At 38.2% G+C, this 21,080-nt stretch overlaps 1 protein-coding gene across 8 annotated transcripts in view; it reads left to right on the plus strand.

Moving 5' to 3' along the window:
• The window catches only part of UVRAG (UV radiation resistance associated), a 302,103-nt gene that overhangs the window by 239,107 nt on the left and 41,916 nt on the right, over positions 1–21,080 (plus strand). Inside the window, exon 14 of one of the 8 annotated variants that reach the window (XM_045071447.1) lies at positions 15,054–15,799. The exons of the other annotated variants lie outside the window; for them this stretch is intronic. Coding sequence (XP_044927382.1) covers positions 15,054–15,101 — 48 coding nt within the window. The 3' untranslated portion in view covers positions 15,102–15,799. Of the gene's footprint in view, positions 1–15,053; positions 15,800–21,080 lie in introns of those variants that run through there. 8 annotated transcript variants of the gene reach the window in all.

The following is a 21,080-nucleotide window of genomic DNA, read 5'->3' on the forward strand; positions in this document are numbered from 1 at the left end:
ATGTTTTCCTAAGGAAACATTCAAGTTAGACCTTTAAGAGCAAGTCAGAGTTTGCTGTGAAAGTAGAGGGAAGGGAAGTAGAGAGGGGAGGGTAAAGACCCTCTTGCCCCCCAAACAGAGGTATGAGTGTGAACAAAGCTCAAGAGTAGATACACATGCTGGGATCAGTCCATATCTCTCCTCAGGCTTCTTGATGACATAACGTACTCTGTGTCCCCGGACAATGAACTCCTCTTCTCACTGTCTCTATGATATGTTGCCCTTACCTGGGCATTTTTGATTGTTTGATAAATTGTTTACATTTTTGATTGATAAATTGATTACATTTTTAATCAGGGAATATTACATTCCTAGAGTGCTCCCCCCAAATTTAGCAATATTTTCTCTGTCGTGCTGTTTGCAAACTGATAATATTTTTAACTCATAATGGGATAATTTTAGAACTGCGTAAAAAGATGTGTTATATATTCAAGGTATTAAAACAAAAATTACAAATCTCTTGTTCTATTCATCCTTATGAAAATGGACACTTAGTCAGGCTTTAATTCTCCTGATTAAGCCTGGTAGATTAGACTTTGAGCATTAAACTTTTATTTCTTCTCTATTGCTTGGTATAATAGTTACACAGATAATCGTAATGATGTTTGTAGTTTAGCATTGTACAGGTAACAGGGCACATTTCTAATAATCTTCCATAACCCTGTGAGGCACAAGATTATTGTTGCCTTCTCTTGCTAATAAGGAAATTCAGCTTTGAACAAGTTAACGTGCCTGCCTCAAGGTCACACAGACCCATTAACTGGTAGAGCCAAAACTTGAACCTTGGTCTTCTGATTCAAAATCTAGGATCTCTAGCTTTTAGGGGAAGATAGCACAGTTGATTTGAGAGTCTAGAATTTAAAACCTTTAATTATTATATTTTGCTAATTTATCTTTTAATAAAAGAATAAGAAAAGACAGACCCACAGTTCTCTGTGGATAGACCCAAATCATAGTCCTATATTTGGAACACTGCCTTTATAGATACTTCTGTAAGTTGTCAGTTTAAAAGCTGTATATATTGTCAACTGAAGCTAGCATTTTAGTTTTAAGTAACTTGGGCAGATATAATGGGAAGAATGAAATTCTGTCATCCAATGGACTCCAAAAAGGTAGATGGTATGGTTTAATAGAAAGAACATAGCACCAACAATTAGAAATGTTGGTGTTCTAGTCCATCTCTTTTTACCTGCTGGTACCTTGGGCAAATGGTTTCTATTGGGCCTTAGTCATCTCATCTAAAGAGTAAAGGGGTTGAGCTCTATGTACTTTGAGGTCCATATCAGTCCTAATAGTGTTTGAGTTTGTGCTTCTGAACTTTACCACTTACATTTCAATGTGTTCGTTGCTTTTTATTATTACCTTCAAGGTTTTTTTGACTTACCACAGCAAGATCAAAAAGATTTTATGATTCTCTAAGATAAAATTTGTAAACAGTATGCTACATGGTAGTGATCTTGTTGGTAGAAAATAAGCAGATATTTATGGAGTACCATTCCAGATAGAGAATGGGTCAGTAGAAGTCCATATTACATTGACTTACAATAATGATAATACCACCATGTGTTTATATTGTGCTTTGTAGTCTTCAAAGTGCTTTCCTATGAAAAGCTTATATACCAATTCTCAAAATCGAGAATTGAGTCACAGAGGAGACTCTGATGTAGATTTAATAAGAATTTTCACCTTTGATTTAGTAATTCTTCTTGGAAACTCTGTCATAAGGAAATAATTCTAACTCCTTGAATACAGTTAGAAGATGTTTATCATAACTGAAAATAGCTATCTAGGGGTAAGTTAAATAAACTGAAGGGCATCCACAGTCATTAAAGTGTTTATGAAGATGAGGTAATAGTATAGAAATGCATTTTCTATTAGTGAAGAAAAGAGGATATGGAGTTGAATGTATATGCTGTAGTTATGGAAATAAAAATTTTAAAGGCACCAAATAAATATTCACCCTTTATGTAGGGGGGGAAATACTGCTCGGATTTTGACAAAATTGTGTTACATGTTTGTTTTGTGGGATTTTGCATAATTTTTCTACTTATCTATTTCTGATTCTTTTTTATTGAGTACATTACTGCTTTTATAATAAAATGTATATATATATAAATATATAATAATATTAAAATATATAATAATATATATAATTAGATATATTTTTAGTAACAACCAAAGCACAGTAAGGTTTCTTGACATTCTCAAAATGGGATGAATGCTTTGGTGAACCTGGGACTAGAAACCACATTCCTTAATCTATCCATTAGTGCTAGGCTTCTACAATCAAATTGTAATGATACACCGACAGGTATAAAGATTCCTGCTTTGAAGAGGTTGCCTAGGTACATTTTTTTTCTTATTATATGTGTTTTCCCTGTGGTATTCATTACTTCTTAGTAAAATTAACAAAATCAACATTATTTTGTTTTGTACTTTTAAAAATACAGCAGTATTCCATTGACTGAGTAGATTTAGTGCAGTATATTATGGTTAGGAACACAAGCACAAATGGACACAGGTTAAGTTCTCGGTTTGGTATTTGTCGTTTGGTGACTGTGGTGTTATCTGAGAAATTTCTCTCTGGGCCTCAATGTCTTTATGTATGTGATGAGGCTAACAGGTCTGTTTTACAACATAATGTTGTTGCCACCCTTTTAAAATCTCTCTGAAGCATTTCTGTCTTTCTCCTCATTGTGTTCACCTTTACAGAAAACAGTTTTAGTTCATTGTTTTTAGACCGCCTTGCAAGGTGGCTTAGTGTATCTATCGAGAAAGCCCTACATTCATCCTAGCTTCAGCGTTTGCTGTATTTGTCTTGAGTTCTGTCAGTGTGCCTCTTACACACTGTGATATTAGACAAGTCTCTAATCTTTCTAAGCTATAGATCCTTCTAGAATAAGGATTTGAAGTAAATAATCTCTCAATTTCCTTCTAGCAGTAATGTTCTATGGTTCTTCCCAATCTTGTTTTAAACAGATACATGATTTAAAAAAAAAAAAAAATGCAAAACACACACACACACACACACACACACCCCAGATTGGTTTCTCTTAAAGTAGAAATGATAGGAGTGTAAATTGATAAAAATCATTTTAGAAAACAATTTGGCATTATCCAGTGAAGTTGAAGATACACATATGAGAATGTTTATGGCAGCACTAATCGTAATAGCCAGAGACTGGAAACAGCTTAAACTCTGTCAGCAATATGTTTATCATTAATCAGGATATATTTATGTAATGGAATACTGTGCAGCCATGGAGCCATAGCTGTATGCAGTGATAAGGACGAATTTTGCAAACATAATGTTGAGTAAAAGAAGCAAAACAAAAGAGAATTTCCACAGTGTTACTCCATTTATGTGTAGTTCAGAAGTAAGCTAGGTGAAACTGGATTGCCAAGGTTGGAAACTGTAGGAAAAGCAAGCATAGTGACTGTGTCATAATGAGGAAGAGGCCCATGGGGGCTCCTGGGGCCCCAGCAGCATTCTGTTTCGTGACTGAGTGCTAAGCAGCACCAGGACTGGCTCTATCATGGTCCTTTAAGCAATGCACTTATGTGTTTTAAGCATTTTGCTATGTGTATGTTATATCTGCACATGAAAACATTATAGAATAAAAACAATTTTAAAAAGTATGTGTAGTACTGTTTTAGTTAATTTCTTATAGTCTCTGAAAAATACTTGCTGCTACTAAGGACTTGATATTTCAGTGTCCTATACCAGAAGAAAAAAAGATTTTGAACTACAACACTTGGAAGTTCCTTTGTCTTAGCTTCACGAATAAGAATGCCTGTTTTTATTAACTATCTCTATGCAAAGCACTTTTTATTCTACATCGCCAATCTTCATAATAACCCTTTCAGGGTTTTATTATTATCCTTATTTTAGAAATGAGGAAACTGAGGCTTAGAGTAATTAAATCACTCCTTGGTTGAGGAGGAATTCTAAATAAACCACTGAAATGAGTATTTTTGATACTTTTTTTTCTCCTTCATGTTGTGGAAAGATAAATTGGAAACAATGTTTGTGACCATTTTAAGGATATGTAATATAAAAATACACCCCAAATAAATGAATAGACCAAGTTTTTGGATACATCTCTTTTCTTAAATGTGCCTAAAGGGCACCTGGGTGGTTCACTCGGTTGGTTAAGCAGCCAGCTCTTGATTTCAGCTGGGGTCATGATCTCAGGTTCCTGGGATCGAGCCCCGGGTCAGGCTTTTCATTCAGTGAGGAGTCTGCTTGAGATTTCTCTCCCTCCCTCTCACCCCCTCACTCGCACTCATGTATGTCTGCTCTCTTTCTCTCCCACTCTCAAATCTTTAAAATGTGCCCAAGAATATGGGAAGTTTGAAATGCCTAGTAGTAAATGTGTTTCTGGGTATTTGGGCATTTTCCACTTATAGGTCAAGCCTCTGCACTGAGTGTACATAATTAGAAGAGAAAGTGAGAGACATAATTTATACATTTTTGATATACTAATCATAGTGGTCACTTTATCCACAGTTTGCTGAACCATGACCACTAAACTAACCACGAAAAGGAAATTTTTTTGTAGAGCCAAAGCCAGAAACAAGTTTTTAAAATTTAGTTTGCAGTGTCACTTAGGATTCTTCTTAAAGGCTTGTGAACCCTCACCTTCTTTGAATAAGCCTTCGTAATGACAAGGTCCCCTGAGAATGAAATCATCTGAGTGGAATGTGCCTGCGTCTTAAAATCTGATAAACATCACTTCATGGTATTTAGGAGATTAAAAGAGACTTAAAACACGTAAATGTTACTTTCAGGTTATTATAGCCAAGGAAGCCTGTGGCCCAGCTATCAAAACAGCTTAGCTTCAGCAAGTTCCAAGCAATGGGCTTAGCCAAATTGGTTAGCCCTGCTTTAGGACTGACTGCAGTGTCTTTTGCGTTGACCTTTAACTTGTGATACAGAACATAATTGTTTCATCTCTGGGACACATTTATGTGTCCCTTTGCCCCGACACTAATTCATCATTTGCTTTATAGTAATTCCACTCAGACATCACCATCAAGTCCCACTGGAGGTGACTAAAGCATGTGAGTGGATATATTTCCTAATCAGTGACATTAGTTTATTTCTCCTTATTAAGATACCCATTAAATTCATACTGGGAGAGATAACGTGAACACTAATGCACTTTCCGTCTCCCATCAGTGCTTTTTTATTTATTTCTATAAAGGAGTTATTAATATCTGAATTTAAGAGTCTACAAAAATGCAGAGCTTTTAGTAATGGTCTAAGATCTTTATTCTGGTAAGTTACGGAAGATGAGAGAAACAAAGACATTCGTTATTATGTTGTCATTTTTATTCTCTTTCTCTCCCTAAAATGTAGCCATTAAAAATAGATATATAATATCATTTATTTTTAAAGTTAATTAATATCTTTTATATAATCTCCTTTTCTAAACAAAATACATTATTCTAGTTTCCCTGTACTTTATGAGTTATCTTGGTTTTCTACTTTTAATCTAAAACTCAGAATACATACAGAGTTTGTGTACCTTTTACATATGCCAGCCAAAAAAGTATTAATTAAATGTACTATACAAGGCTCCAGTGGGTGAATGGGTATAAGAGAAGTTGTTCCTTATGAAAAATAGTCCAATGTGTATAAAATCTAATTATTCTGATGAATTCCCCACCATACCGCCTTAACCAAAATAGAGGTTCAATAAATATCTCTTCAGTTTCATTCATTATCATATCCAATCGAGACATTTGGCAAAGTTGCTAGTGTGACTTTCCATTTGAGGAATCCATAAATTACTCCCTTCCGGGGCTGTGGCAGCACCATGGCAACATGGCACCCTTTTGTTATACTTTGGGTTTTTGCTGTTACTGCTTTTTTTAAAACTGGCAAAATGAAGTTAATGATACTAAGAAGAAGCAATTTTGCAAATCTGCTAGCCCACACACTTCTATTAGTCTCCCTATCAAAAGTCATTACTTTCCACTTCTGGCCTTCATTCTTAGTGTATTATCCTCAGTGCAGAAAGAGAAAGACAGTAGCAGCCTTTTAAATTTGCTCCTTTGATCAAAATTCCTTTAGTGGGAGTAAAATACAATGTGTTAGACTCCCTGTAGTTAATTCTTTTTTTTTTAAGAGTTTATTTATTTATTTGTCAGAGAGAAGAGAGAGCAAGCACAGGCAGACAGAGTGGCAGGCAGAGGCAGAGAGAGAAGCAGGCTCCCTGCCAAGCAAGGAGCCAGTTGTGGGACTTGATCCCAGGACGCTGGGATCATGACCCGAGCTGAAGGTAGCCGCTTAAACAACTGAGCCACCCAAGCATCCCACTGTAGTTAATTCTATACCAACATTCTCTTCCTCCAAATAACCACGTGGTCGGGACCAGTACTACATTTACTAACTGCCTTAGTTTGGTTCAACACAAAACAGAGGTGATTAATGTACAAAGATTTATTGGAGGAGCAAGCAAAAGAAGGTGCCAAGAGCCTTGGGAGGAGAAAGGGAAGGAAGGAGGACTGGGTAGGAGGAACCTTAGCCTGCAGCTCTGTTCTAAGGAAGATTCATCAAGGTTGATGGGAAGTCAAGGCAGAGTTGACTATTGGAGGCATCCCTTGTCTCACCCAAATGTGAGACATGTGGGAGTCATTGGCTGGGAGCAGCCTGCAGGAAGTGGGGCAGGGGGCATGAATGCAGAGAAAATCCAAACATACGGTAGTTGGATCCATTAGCCAATTATATTCCCTGCCACAGGGGCACATTTCATGGCTTCTCTATTAGTTTCAAGACTTTAGATAATTTTAGCACCTCTCTGAACCTCAGTCATGAATGGTGATATTACCAATACAGGGTAATTGTAAAGGTTAAATAAAATTATATATGTAAAAGCCTTGGAACATCATCATCATCATCATCATCATCATCATCCTAAATGTTAGTTTCCTTTATAGACCTCTTATATTATAGTGGGTGATTGTTTCCTAACTTATTCTTCTTAGGGAAAACATCTTTTGGGTATAAACTGTGCCAAGGTATTCTCTACCAGGACAACTCCGTTTGGTCTGTGGACCTGCAGGCAATCTGTAGCCCACAGAGCTGCTTGTACCAGGGTGCAGGGAAACCACAGGAACTTGTACCAAAGTCAGCTAGGTCAGTAAACACACTGCTTAGCTCAGATGCAATTTTTTAAAATATGAAGACATTCTCAATGACGGAAGGTGGTGCATTTATTTATATTCTGGCACAAGCTCCTTGTTTGTTGTATCCTGGCACTTTGAGCAGCATTGGAGTTTAGTAAAATATAAAAGCAGAACATATGGGGCTTTATCATATGTATTTCGGCTTGTCTGTTAGGAAACCACTTGGAGCTGGACATTGGCAGTTCATGTTATTCATGTCGGTGGCAGCCAGTGGCACTTTTAGCATTTGTCAGTTTCCGGGCCTGTGATCAAATATCAAAGTAGGCAGCTTTGTCACTGTTATATTTCCAAGGCCTTTTCCCAACGCATTTATTAGCATATATTTGTTGAGCTCCTTCTAACCTTCCAGATACCATGTACCTGCTGATGCCCAGTGTTCTCACACTGCTGTGTCACAACCTTGTTGAATCCCCAAATTGTGAGGCCCCACCAAAATCCACTTCCCCTTGCTGTTCCAGAGTGGTCAAAGCCCCACTCCCTCAGAAAACAGATAGGTCAGTAATTAAGAAGAAAATAATCTGAATTAAATAAGTAATACAAAGGTGCCTTCCTTCCTGGTTACATATTGGTAATTTAAAATTTAAGCCATGGAACTGTGTAAAACATATTTTTGAACTGTGGGTGCCCCATCTTAATCCACGAGCTATAATCCTTCTTTAGTTCTTTTTACCATGTATTCCAGAAATACTTGTCATTATATCCATAATGTTGCTGACCTCTACCGTAAAGGGTTTGTTGGATTTTCCCATAATCTTTTGCTTTTTTCAGTAACCTTCTTCTATGGAATATTGGTAACATTGGTAACCTTCTTCTGTGGAATATTGGGAATATTCCACAGAAGAATATTCCAGTATCCCAATATTCCACAGATACAGGAATATTGGAATATTGGGAGACATGAATCCAGGGAGCAAATCAAACATGTTCCTTATCTATTTAAGAATTTAAAGTATTACCTGTGTATTGTTTTTAATTGACAGCAACCTTTCGTATTTGAAACTAAGTAGATGGAGATTCAGTGTATTTTTTTCCCTTTATATTCCCAGATCTTTGATGGCTTGTTAACGCGATGTAGTAGATTAAGAATACGCAGTTTTGCTTTCATACTTTTAAAAACTAAAGTGCATGTTTCATAAAATTAAAGTGTCCCAAGAGTTGGTTAATATAAAGTAATATTTTATCAGGGTCATAAATGATTTAATATTAAAGATCATATTTTCTCGTAACCATAACAGACTTAACAAAACCTAGGCAGACAAATTGCTAGTTTAGAAATGATCTGAACCTATTTTTCCACAAAAAACAAAAGCCCTCAAGATTGTGTATATATGGCAACAGGCATTAATTGATTGATCCCCAAGGCTGGGGATCTTGCAGCAGCTATTATAACATGCTTTATTTGTATTATTGCACTGTTTAGTTAGTCATCCAAATTCTAGCCATTTCTGTTTATAGCAAGAAATAGCATCCCAGCCCAGGCAGCACAGCTAGTCATACCTTTTTATTGATGTAATTGGACTTATTTTGGTTCCTTTCCTGGTGTCGAACACTTTGTGAAGCCCTAACATAAATTATTGGCTTGTATAACCCACTGCATCACCTTCACCCAGAGATTTGCTGCCTGTGCAGTTCTTAATTTTCAAGTGTGAGAGATTTATTTTTCCTTAGTGAGTCTTAATGTTTCTGCACGCATACACACACACACGGTTGTGAATGTGTGTGGGTACACGGAAATGCCAAGGAGAAAGTCAGACATGTTCTTGGATAATTCCTGCATGAGATTCTGGAGAAAGCTTTAAGCCTGTAGGTACTTGTTCCTGTGCTCGAGCTGACCTGATCATGAGCATTATGGTGGTATTTTAAAATTTTGTTCCAGCTTTGCTTATTTTTCCTAGGAATTCTGACTAATCGGGACTCTGTACACTTCATGTCCTCAGTGAATGCTTATTAACTGCATAACTGACCAACTGACATTCAGTGAGCCAGTGTAAATGGTTAAGATACTGTTACAGACATTGCGTGTCTGGCAAGGCACTTCAGTCCTCTTTGCACTCTGTAAGATAGATGGAAGTATCCCCACTTTACACATGAGGACTTCGAAGTTCAGGAAAACTAAAGTCATACAGTTTACAGATGGAGAGTCAGGATATTTTACCGAAAAGTGGGGGGGAGGGCAGAGGGAGGAGAGAGAGAGAATTGCAAGCAGACTCCCCGCTGAGCACGAAGCCCAGTGTGAGGCTCAATCTCACAACCCTGAATTCATGACCTAAGCCAAAATCAAGAGTCGGACAATAAACTGACTGAGCCACCCAGGCACCCCTATCAAAAGATTTTTTATGTGCATTATTTTATTTGATCCTTATAATGATCCTTGAAGTGGACAGAATATAAATTCTTTTCTGTTCTCATTTTAGCACTAAAGAGATTTAGTAACTTAGCCATGGTCACTGCATTGGGCCTAGTTCAGTCCAGTACTACCCTCTGAACCCTGAGGCATTTATAGACATTCACTTGCCACTAGTGGCATTGATTACAACATTGTAATGCCCCTGGGGTTTCACCTTGGGTGATTTTTGTTAAGAGATTCTTTATTGCCTCCAAGGTAGAGCCCCTGTTCAAGTGCTGGCATTCAAGTAAACACTCTTACAGTGAAAAAACAATGGGGAGGGCGGGAGAAACCTTATAAATCTGTTCTTGTCAACCCCTTAATTAAAACCCTTTAATATTTTTCAGCGGCTCTTAGGTGGCTCAGTCGGTTAAGGGTCCATCTCTTGATATTGGCTTAGGTCCTGGTCTCAGGGTCCCGGGATTGAGCCCTGGGCCGGGCTCCATGCTGTGGATAGAGCCTGCTTAAGCTTCTCTCTCTCACTCTCTATCTGCACCTCCCCCACCATGTGTGCTCTCTCAAAAAAGAAAACAAAACAAACAAACTTCTAATAGTTTTCAGTAGGCTATTTCTCCACAGCCCTTCCCCCTCAAAAAATAATAGCAACAACAAAGCTTTAGCAAACCTAAAGCAAAAAATAGCAAACAAACCTTGGCAAAGGCTTCCCATGGTCTTCTTCCTCCCTTTTTAGCCTCACCTCCTGCTTTCACTTAATGCCCAAACTCCTACTACTGGCCCTTTATGCCAGGAAAGCTAAACCACTGCACTAATGTGAGACCCACCTTCTGCTTTTGCTTTTATATATATTTCCTTTGCCTGACATCTCCCCCTGTCATCCATGTGCTAAACTCCTACTCATTTACCACTATCCAGAAGAGGGTCATTCTGGTCCATGAAGCCTTTCATTACCCTCCTGAACAAAGTTACCCTCCATCGTCTGATCTCCCTGCTGTACTTTTCTTTAAAAACAGTCAATCAAACATACCAATATTCTTACATTTCTGTTGTTATGTAGTGTGTGTGTGTGTGTCCCCTACTGGGTGAATAAGCTCTTTAAGGGTGAGAGTTTGAAGCTTTCTCATCCCTTTATCCTAACACAGTGTCTAGCACATCAAATGGGCCCAGGAAGGGTTTACGTGCAGAAGATAAAATGAATCCGTGGCCTTCCTACTTGGGCTAAGGACTGAGAATTCAACACTGAAAGGGATAGCCTGCATTTGAAAAGAGAAGGGGCAATGCACATTTCTATCAGATGAAATTACTATCTTCGTTTATATGTGCTTGGCTTTGTTATGTGTCCAGAAATAATGCAAGGCTTTGAGAAGTGGAGGGAGGTTAAGGAAAAATGATGCAGTAACTGAGCATTTTCCCTGAAACATACGCCTGTGGTAGTAAGTTGTTAAAAGTTACTGGATGCCATTTTCTCTATTTTAATTCATTGTGCTGGGTATTCAGTGGATCCTTTCAGTCTCAAAATTCAAGTCATGGAGTGCAAGAAAATTTCCTTGAATTATTTCATTGATGACTTCCTCTTTATTTTCTCTTGTCACTCTTTTGGGGCTACTGTTATTTAGTATTGGATTTCCCACACTTACCTCTCATGTTCGTATCACTTCTCGTGTTTTCCATCTGTATGTTGTTCTGCCTCCTGAGAGAGTCCTTTAACTCTGCATCTTGCCCTTCTGTTTTTCATTTTTCATATTCTGCTTTCATATTTTAAATTTTTTAAAGATTTTATGTACTTATTCAACAGAGAGAGTGAGAGAGTTCAAGCAGAAGGAGCATCAGAGGGAGAAGGAGAAGCAGGCTCCCCGCTGAGCATGGAGCCCCACGAGGAACTTCATAGCTGCTTAACCGACTGAGCCACCCAGCCGCCCCTATATTTTTAAATTTTTTTTTTTTTTTTTAACATTTTATTTATTTTTTTGACAGAGAGAGACACAGCGAGAGAGGGAACAGAAGCAGGGGGATTGGGAGAGGGAGAAGCAGGCTTCCCGCTAAGCAGGGAGCCCGATGCAGGGCTTGATCCCAGGACCCTGGAATCATGACCTGAGCTGAAGGCAGACACTTAATGACTGAGCCACCTAGGCACCCCTATATCTTAAATTTCTAAGAGCTCCTTTTTCTCTGAGTAGCATCCTGTTGTTTCATGTGTGTGGTATCTTCTCTTACTTAAGCATATTAATGATTTTTAAAAATTTTATTCTTATTTTTTGTTTCAGTTTGATTTTTGATGTATTATTTGCCTTAGAGGCTTGGGAGTCTGATGATATTTGGTCGTATACTTCTTTTTAAGAAGAGAAGACTAGAAAACATAGGAAGCTTATAGAGTGTGGATAGAGGTTGTTAACTTTGGATTTCGCTGTAGGGTAATTTGTGCTCTTTTCATTGGGGAAAACATACTGTTATCCTACATAAGTCTTCCCTCTTCAGCTTGCCTAGAATCTTCCAGTTACAGCTGTCAAGTCCAAGCCTGTAAAGTATTTGCCTGTATTCTGTAAGCTGAGTAGGGGAGGATGACTGGAGAGGTCTCATCACTTAATATGCATATGTTCACTTAATCACCTTGTTTTCAACCCAGTGCCTTGGTCTTTAATTGTGCTAATGTTTCCCTTTCCGAAGAGTAAAATTCAAGTTTATTTGCTAGTGTGTAAGAGTGGTTATGGGTGTGTGGAGTTGGGAGAGGATCTGGAGATACAATTGTCCTACAGATTTTCAACCAGTCTTCCAGTTCTTTTTTTTTAATTGAAATATAATTGGCATACAACAGTATATTAATTTCAGGTATATAGCATAATCATCCAGTATTTGTATACACCACAAAATGATCACTCAGTCTTGTGTTCTGAAGCCGTTTTGCTAACACTTCAAGAAGTACACAGGGTTGCCGGTTTCTGACCTTATGGGGGTTACTGAAGTATAGTTTTTTTTTTTTTAAAGATTTTTATTTATTTATTTGCCAGAGACAGAGGGAGAGAGAGTGAGAGAGCACAGGCAGACAAAGAGTCAGGCAGAGGCAGAGGGAGAAGCAGGCTCCCTTGCCGAGCAAGGAGCCCGATGTGGGACTTGATCCCAGGACCATGGGATCATGACCTGAGCCAAAGGCAGCTGCTTAACCAACTGAGCCACCCAGGCGTCCCCTGAAGTATAGTTCAAGTCACTTCTCATTTTCCTTCTGCTGGCTTACTGCTCATTTTTTTTTTTTAAGTCTGCTAAGTGAGTTAGCACTTGTTTATCCTCTTTTCAGTTTCCAAAATTTTGTTGTTGTTATATCCTCCCTTACTGTCTTTCTTTTATTTATACATAAATACAGTACATACAGGGAACAGCAGTTTAAGATGTTACTGTTTTCTCATTAGAAATAGTGGAAGATCATTCCTGGAATGTTATTGGAGTTTCAGGAGTAAATGTACCTGTTCAGTCTGCCAATTTAACCTGCAAATCCCCCCAAATAAGATTTTAAATGGAGAAATTAGGTTTTTTTTTTTAAAGGTATAAAAAAAATAGTAAATTTTAAAATATTCTTTTTAACCAAATTCAGTCTGATTTTACTGCTTTTCCAACAGTACAAGAATGAGATCTGAGTACAACCAGCAAATGTCCCAAAGCCATAACCAGACTTTGCTGAATATAGTCTTTTCTTGGTTAAGAATTAAAGTCCATAGAGTCACAGTATTCAGAAATCAGAGACCTCCTCTACTTCCAACACTCTTCCATAGTATTCCTAAGAGATAGGAATATCTTCTTAGATATTCTTAAAACTAATTGACAAGGAATATATTTACCTTCTGAGACACTTCATACATTTAGATCGTTTGTGAAGGAAGCGAGGTAAATGGAAGGTTAGTTCTGACTCTAATGTTTATCCATGATACACATGCTATAAAGAAGATAAGCAGTATCTTGGGAACAGCATTATTAGATATGCATGGGCTCTTAAATTAGGTAGATCAGAGTTTTTCTTGTTTTAATAGTTGTATAACCTTTAGGAATTACTTATCCTCTAAACTTGTATTTTCACCTGTGAAGCAAAGATAATAACACTTTGAGGGTTAATAAACTTTGAACACCATAAAGTATTGAACAACCTGACAGAGAGCGTAGGACAGGGAGGCTGATGGTTAAATGATACCCATTATCCTTCTTACTGATTCAACCAGCGAAGGCTTTTTGGTGATATACCTGATCAGAGGGTAAGATTTTATTTAATAAGAAAGCCAGAGAGATGGAAAGGACTAGGTTTGACCTTCCAGACTGAAGGAATAGCAAGACAAAAGCATAGCTATGTGAAGAACCAAAGTCTGAGGTTTATTAAGGACAGGTATATAGTTCTAGGTGTTTGGATTATGGAACCTGTGGAATAATAGAGTACAAGCCTGAAAGGTTTTGACATAGAAACCCCAGTAGAACAAGAGTCGGTGTTCTCTCATACTGTATCATTCAGTAGACAAAGACAAAGCAAAGAACTGGTGGGGAGGCCAGGATCCCTCTTTGTTAACACTTACTTAATATGACTTTTTAACAGCTTGATCTGATAGAGATCAAGATTGTAGTGAAAGTTATTGGTAAACCTGAAACGTGTTTGTTATATATATAGTTATTGCAGACGAGTCAAAAACGTAAGTAAAGATTATGTCCAAGCGAAGAAGATATCTGTCTTTGTATCTGAAAGGTTGTCAAGAGGAAGAAGGAGTGAAATTAAACTTTGCTGATGGATTAAATTAATTCAAAAAGATAGAAATCAGAAAGGGGACATTCCTAGTTCACGTGAAAAATCATGATTTTTAACAGATCATTTTTAAAGATCAGGTGGGCTGATGCTTTCAAAGATGCCATTCACCTCTATTATGAATCCTGTGACTCTAACAGTAGTTGATAGTATAATTGGGAGGAGGAATAGAAGAAGCGTTTCCATTTCTTAGACTTGACTTTTGGGCTTTTCTGAAGCCTGAGGTCAGTTATGTCCATTGTTTATATTAAAACATACCTATTTTGGAAAAGAACTGGCATGGTTTGTAGATGGGGATGGAAAAGCACTTAGGTTGTACTCGCAACCAGAGGCCCATAATCTGTCCAACATTGGAATGAAAAACTTAGGGAGGAATTAAGTATCTAAGTGCTAGGAGAAGCTAAATGATTGTCAAGGATACTACAAAACACAGATCTGTTTTGGGAAAAGGTGAAACCAAGTGCCTTCTAAGGTTACACTCTAGTGCCTATGATTCTATGCCTAACAGGGCTCTTGCTGTCATCCATATGTACACCTTGCTTGATCCTCAATGCCCTTGTTTGTAGAACAGGCTGCCCAGAACAGCAGCCTGTTCTACAAACAAGGGCATTGAGGATTGTTAGAAATTCCCTGAGGCAGTCCCTTCCTTGAGCCACTTCATAGACGATTTCACTAAAACAGGCTCCTCCCTGGTACCTTCCCCAGGGACTTCTCTACAAGGCTGCTGAACACAGACCGTCTTCATCCAGGTGATGCCGCTCCACAGACATCAAGGGCACCCTCACCGAGCAGGAGCCTCCAGACATCTCAGGACAGCGCTTCCCAGGCCCTGGCAAAACCCTAGCAGCTGTAGACCTCTCTCCTCTTTATCTTAACCGAAACCTAAAGCCCCTCTACTGAGGCCTTGCTTTCTGAGACTCCACAACAGCGAGGTGGTCAAGGGGAGGGATGTGTAGTTTTTCCATTTCTGCAGACCATGGCTTTTCCCTCCTTGTGTGAAACCATTATCCTTTGAAGCCTTTTACACGTTCAGCTCTCTGTCACACTGTGTCACAGTCATCTGACATGCTGGTTACTTCTTTGGAAGTAAGAAGTGAGTTCATAATTTAGAACTTTGCTAAAGGCTTTCCTCCCTAGGCTGCTGTTCCCATGGTAACCCTGCATTACTGTCGTCTCACCCCCGTTCTTTCCATGCCAAACCACTTGCTGTTCTCCCTGTTCGCTTCTGGGCTTTTCCACATGCAATTTCCTCGGTTCGGAAGACTGTTTCCCTACCCTTTCACCTGGTAAAATCCAGTTGTACTGTGTAACTGGCTAGGTTACCACATCCTTTCCAGATATTCCGGTCTTCCCTGAACTTAGGTCTCCCTCCTCTGTGTTCCTATAATTTTCTCTGATGTGATGCTATTATTCTTTAATATAATTACGTTCCTGATTTTTAAATATCTTTTCCACTTTATTCTGACTATTTTTTAAACATTTTTATGTGAGAGAGAGAGCATAAGTGGGGGAGAGGTAGAGGGAGAGGAAGAGAGACTCCTCAAGCAGACTCTCTGCTGAACATGGAGCCCAAGGCAGGGCTCGATCCCAGTATCCCAAGATCATGACCTAAGCCTACATGAAGAGTTGGATGCTTTATTGAGCCTCCCAGGAGCCCCTTATTATTAAAGGAGGAACTGCCTTTTTATTTTGTGACTCCAGCCCATGACCTAGCACATAGAAAATGTTCAGAGTCTACTGACTGAATGAAGATATGACTTCAGCTGCTTGTCTTCTTTGTACCTGCATAAGACCGAAGGTGGAACAGAAAAGAATAGACGTGTTGTTGTTAACTAGAGCTAGATTATTTCTAGCTCAGATTATGTTTGACACACACACACACACAAAACACACACACACACACACACACACACACACACTCTTTGAACTTAGGTTCAGAATGTAAGCCTGCCCTTTACCTCTAACAGTTTCATGCCTTCTACCTGATAACCCTACCACTGTCATCCCACTTTTGATTTTCTGTCAATTTTCCAATCCCCTTACTTCTATCTACTCTGATCCACAGAATTTTGACATTTCTTATGTTTAAAATGCTATGGATATATTTTTTACCTTGGATGTTTTCTTTCTGGTGAGCCTTGTTTTTTGGAGGCTTTCACATGTCACATTTAAAATGCATCTGATTCACTGGAGACCAAAACTAGCATATAGCCTTAACTAAAGGAAGTTAGAAAGAAAAACTAGTAATGAAGGAAGTAGAAAAATGAGGTATAGCATTAATGGTTTAGTAATGTTTCTTAAGAATAGCTGTTGAGGAACAAGGACAAGAACTAATAACTGTAAGATATTTACAGCTCACTGAATGTGTTGGGAGTTTTACCTGCATCGTTTTATTTAATCCATACGATAACCCAGGAAGCAGACATTGTGATGGGCATCTGGTACACAAGGAACCAGAGGCTCAGAGGGTTTGAGTGATTTGCTTGAGTTCACACAGTGGCCCCACCCCATGACTCACTTTTTAACTCCCTCTCCTACACCAGTCCTTATATTTTCAATTAGCTTTTTCTTCGATTATTTTTGATGTAAGAATTTCAGAAGTTAGCTAGGAAGTTCACATGGAAGTAGCCGTTTGAAGGAAGAAGATCATGTTGTTTAAGAACTTTGGCATGTACTTGTAACAGCTAATTGATTTGATGGGGTGGTTTTGTTTCAGAATTTGTTCAAAGATTAATGGTGCGAGAGACTAATATTTAAATAGCAAATGGAGCTCTCATTTAGGAAATCTCTTGATGGTAATTTTTACGCAATCTAAAATTGGTGCTGATTTTTTTTTGTGCCCCCAGTAAAGTTGTCCAAAATTGTTCATACCTGTTTTGATGGTTAACACATTATAGAAACTTTATTTTCAGTGCACTTCCCAAGGGGGGGGAGGGGATTGCATTCCTGCTCTATTATGAGAAATTAAATAAAATAGTTCCTTGGTGAATCTGTTCTCAGCCACCACCCCTACCTCCCTCCCCGCCCTTGCAACCATGTACTTTCATCTAACGTACTTGCCTGACTCTGAGCTTTGCTTAGGTTCTTTTTTCCCATTCCACTGGCTTCCATCCTTCCTACTATTTACTGTCCAGCTTGGCTCAACCCACTTTCTGTCAGATTATGGCTTAAGTCCCAACACTCCAAGAAAGCTTTTCCCACAGAGATTTCTTTATAAATCAAATGAGCAAATAAGAATTTCACCCCTACAATTTGCAACTCAATCCTCAAAAAAAAAAAAAAAATTTTTTTTTTTTTAATTAGTTACCATGCACCTGGCATCATGTTAGGTGCTGGGCATTTAATGATAAATAAAATAGATCTACACCATTAAAGAGTTGTAGTCTTGTGATATTATGTAGGATAAATGATTTAATCTCTAATATGAAATTTCTTTATATTATTGGTATTTCTTCAGTTTCTTCATCTGTAATATGAAGGTGATGATGGTAGTTGCTTTGGTAGGTTTCTTACAATGATTGAATGAGTTAATATTTATAAAGTTCTTAAGGTAGGGCCTAGCAATTAGAAAATGCTGTAGAACTGTTTTTATTTACCAAAACAATACTGAACATTGAAGTCACTTGATCTAGTTCTACAAAGCCCTCTTTGGTATTTCTAAGTGGTAGCATAATAAACTTATAGATTAGCTTGTAGTGAAATGTCATCTTTATACTAACAACTTCCTATCTGAGAGCAGGGTGAGTTTACATTTATTAAGATCTTCTTTTGCATCTTAATAGAGTATAATAGTGGTCCTCATGTAGATCTTGCCATTTTGGTTATTTTTATTTCAAGATATTTTATCTTTGTTGCTATTTAAAATGGCACCATATAATTTTTAAATTCATTGTTATTTATATGAAGAAAGACTACTGATTTTTGTTTTTTTGTTGTTGTTGTTTTGGTTTTTTTTTAATTTTTAATTTTTAATTTTTTATAAACATATATTTTTATCCCCAGGGGTACAGGTCTGTGAATCACTAGGTTTACACACTTCACAGCACTCACCAAAGCACATACCCTCCCCAGTGTCCATAATCCCACCCCCTTCTCCCAACCTCCCTCCCCCCAGCAACCCTCAGTTTGTTTTGTGAGATTAAGAGTCACTTATGGTTTGTCTTCCTCCCAATTCCATCTTGTTTCATTGATTCTTCTCCTACCCACTTAAGCCCCCATGTTGCATCACCACTTCCTCATATCAGGGAGATCATATGATAGTTGTCTTTCTCCGCTTGACTTACTTCGCTAAGCATGATACGCTCTAGTTCCATCCATGTTGTCGCAAATGGCAAGATTTCATTTCTTTTGATGGCTGCATAGTATTCCATTGTGTATATATACCACATCTTCTTGATCCATTCATCTGTTGATGGACATCTAGATTCTTTCCATAGTTTGGCTATTGTGGACATTGCTGCTATAAACATTCGGGTGCACGTGCCCCTTTGGATCACTACGTTTGTATCTTTAGGGTAAATACCCAGTAGTGCAATTGCTGGGTCATAGGGCAGTTCTATTTTCAACATTTTGAGGAACCTCCATGCTGTTCTCCAGGGTGGCTGCACCAGCTTGCATTCCCACCAACAGTGTAGGAGGGTTCCCCTTTCTCCGCATCCTTGCCAGCATCTGTCATTTTCTGACTTGTTGATTTTAGCCATTCTGACTGGTGTGAGGTGATACCTCATTGTGGTTTTGATTTGTATTTCCCTGATGCCAGGTGATATGGAGCACTTTTTCATGTGTCTGTTGGCCATCTGGATGTCTTCTTTGCAGAAATGTCTGTTCATATCCTCTGCCCATTTCTTGATTGGATTATTTGTTCTTTGGGTGTTGAGTTTGCTAAGTTCTTTATAGATTCTGGACACTAGTCCTTTATCTGATATGTCGTTTGCAAATATCTTCTCCCATTCTGTCAGTTGTCTTTTGATTTTATTAACTGTTTCCTTTGCTATGCAAAAGCTTTTGATCTTGATGAAATCCCAATAGTTCATTTTTGCCCTTGCTTCCCTTGCCTTTGGCGATGTTCCTAGGAAGATGTTGCTGCGGCTGAGGTCGAAGAGGTTGCTGCCCGTGTTCTCCTCAAGGATTTGATGGATTCCTTTCGCACATTGAGGTCCTTCATCCATTTTGAGTCTAGTTTCATGTGTGGTGTAAGGAAATGGTCCAATTTCATTTTTCTGCATGTGGCTGTCCAATTTTCCCAGCACCATTTATTGAAGAGGCTGTCTTTTTTCCATTGAACATTCTTTCCTGCTTTGTCGAAGATGAGTTGACCATAGAGTTGAGGGTCTATTTTGGGGGCTCTCTATTCTGTTCCATTGATCTATGTGTCTGTTTTTGTGCCAGTACCATGCTGTCTTGATGATGACAGCTTTGTAATAGAGCTTGAAGTCCGGAATTGTGATACCACCAACTTTGGCTTTCTTTTTCAATATCCCTTTGGCTATTCGAGGTCTTTTCTGGTTCCATATGAATTTTAGAATTATTTCTTCCATTTCTTTGCAAAAGATGGATGGTACTTAGATAGGAATTGCATTAAATGTGTAGATTGCTTTAGGTAGCATAGACATTTTCACAATATTTATTCTTCCAATCCAGGAGCATGGAACATTTTTCCATTTCTTTGTGTCTTCCTCAATTTCTTTCATGAGTACTTTATAGTTTTCTGAGTATAGATTCTGTGCCCCTTTGGTTAGGTTTATTCCTAGGTATCTTATGGTTTGGGGTGCAATTGTAAATGGGATTGACTCCTTAATTTCTCTTTCTTCTGTCTTGTTGGTGGTGTAGAGAAATGCAACTGATTTCTGTGCATTGATTTTATATCCTGACACTTTACTGAATTCCTATACAAGTTCTAGCAGTTTTGGAGTGGAGTCTTTTGGGTTTTCCACATATAGTATCATATCATCTGCGAAGAGTGATGATTTGACTTCTTCTTTGCTGATTTGGATGCCTTTAATTTCCTTTTGTTGTCTGATTGCTGAGGCTAGGACCTCTAGTACTATGTTGAATAGCAGTGGTGATAATGGACATCCCTGCCGTGTTCCTGACCTTAGTGGAAAAGCTTTCAGTTTTTCTCCATTGAGAATGATATTTGCGGTGGGTTTTTCATAGATGGCTTTGATGATATTGAGGTATGTGCCCTCTATCCCTACACTTTGAAGAGTTTTGATCAGGAAGGGATGCTGTACTTTGTCAAATGCTTTTTCAGCATCTATTGAGAGTATCATATGGTTCTTGTTCTTTCTTTTATTGATGTGTTGTATCACATTGACTGATTTGCGGATGTTGAACCAACCTTGCAGCCCTGGAATAAATCCCACTTGGTTGTGGTGAATAATCCTTTTAATGTACTGTTGAATCCTATTGGCTAGTATTTTGTTGAGAATTTTCGTATTTGTGTTCATCAAGGATATTGATCTATAGCTCTCTTTTTTGATGGGATCCTTGTCTGGTTTTGGGATCAAGGTGATGCTGGCCTCATAAAATGAGTTTGGAAGTTTTCCTTCCATTTCTATTTTTTTGGAACAGTTTCAGGAGAATAGGAATTAGTTCTTCTTTAAATGTGTGGTACAATTCCCCTGGGAAGCCGTCTGGCCCTGGGTTTTTGTTTGTTTGGAGATTTTTAATGACTGTTTCAATCTCCTTACTGGTTATGGGTCTGTTCAGGCTTTCTATTTCTTCCTGGTT

This window comes from Mustela putorius, unplaced genomic scaffold (genome assembly GCF_011764305.1).
Source record: "Mustela putorius furo isolate JIRA1106 unplaced genomic scaffold, ASM1176430v1.1 tig00003987_pilon_pilon_pilon, whole genome shotgun sequence".
Taxonomy (NCBI): domain Eukaryota; kingdom Metazoa; phylum Chordata; class Mammalia; order Carnivora; family Mustelidae; genus Mustela; species Mustela putorius.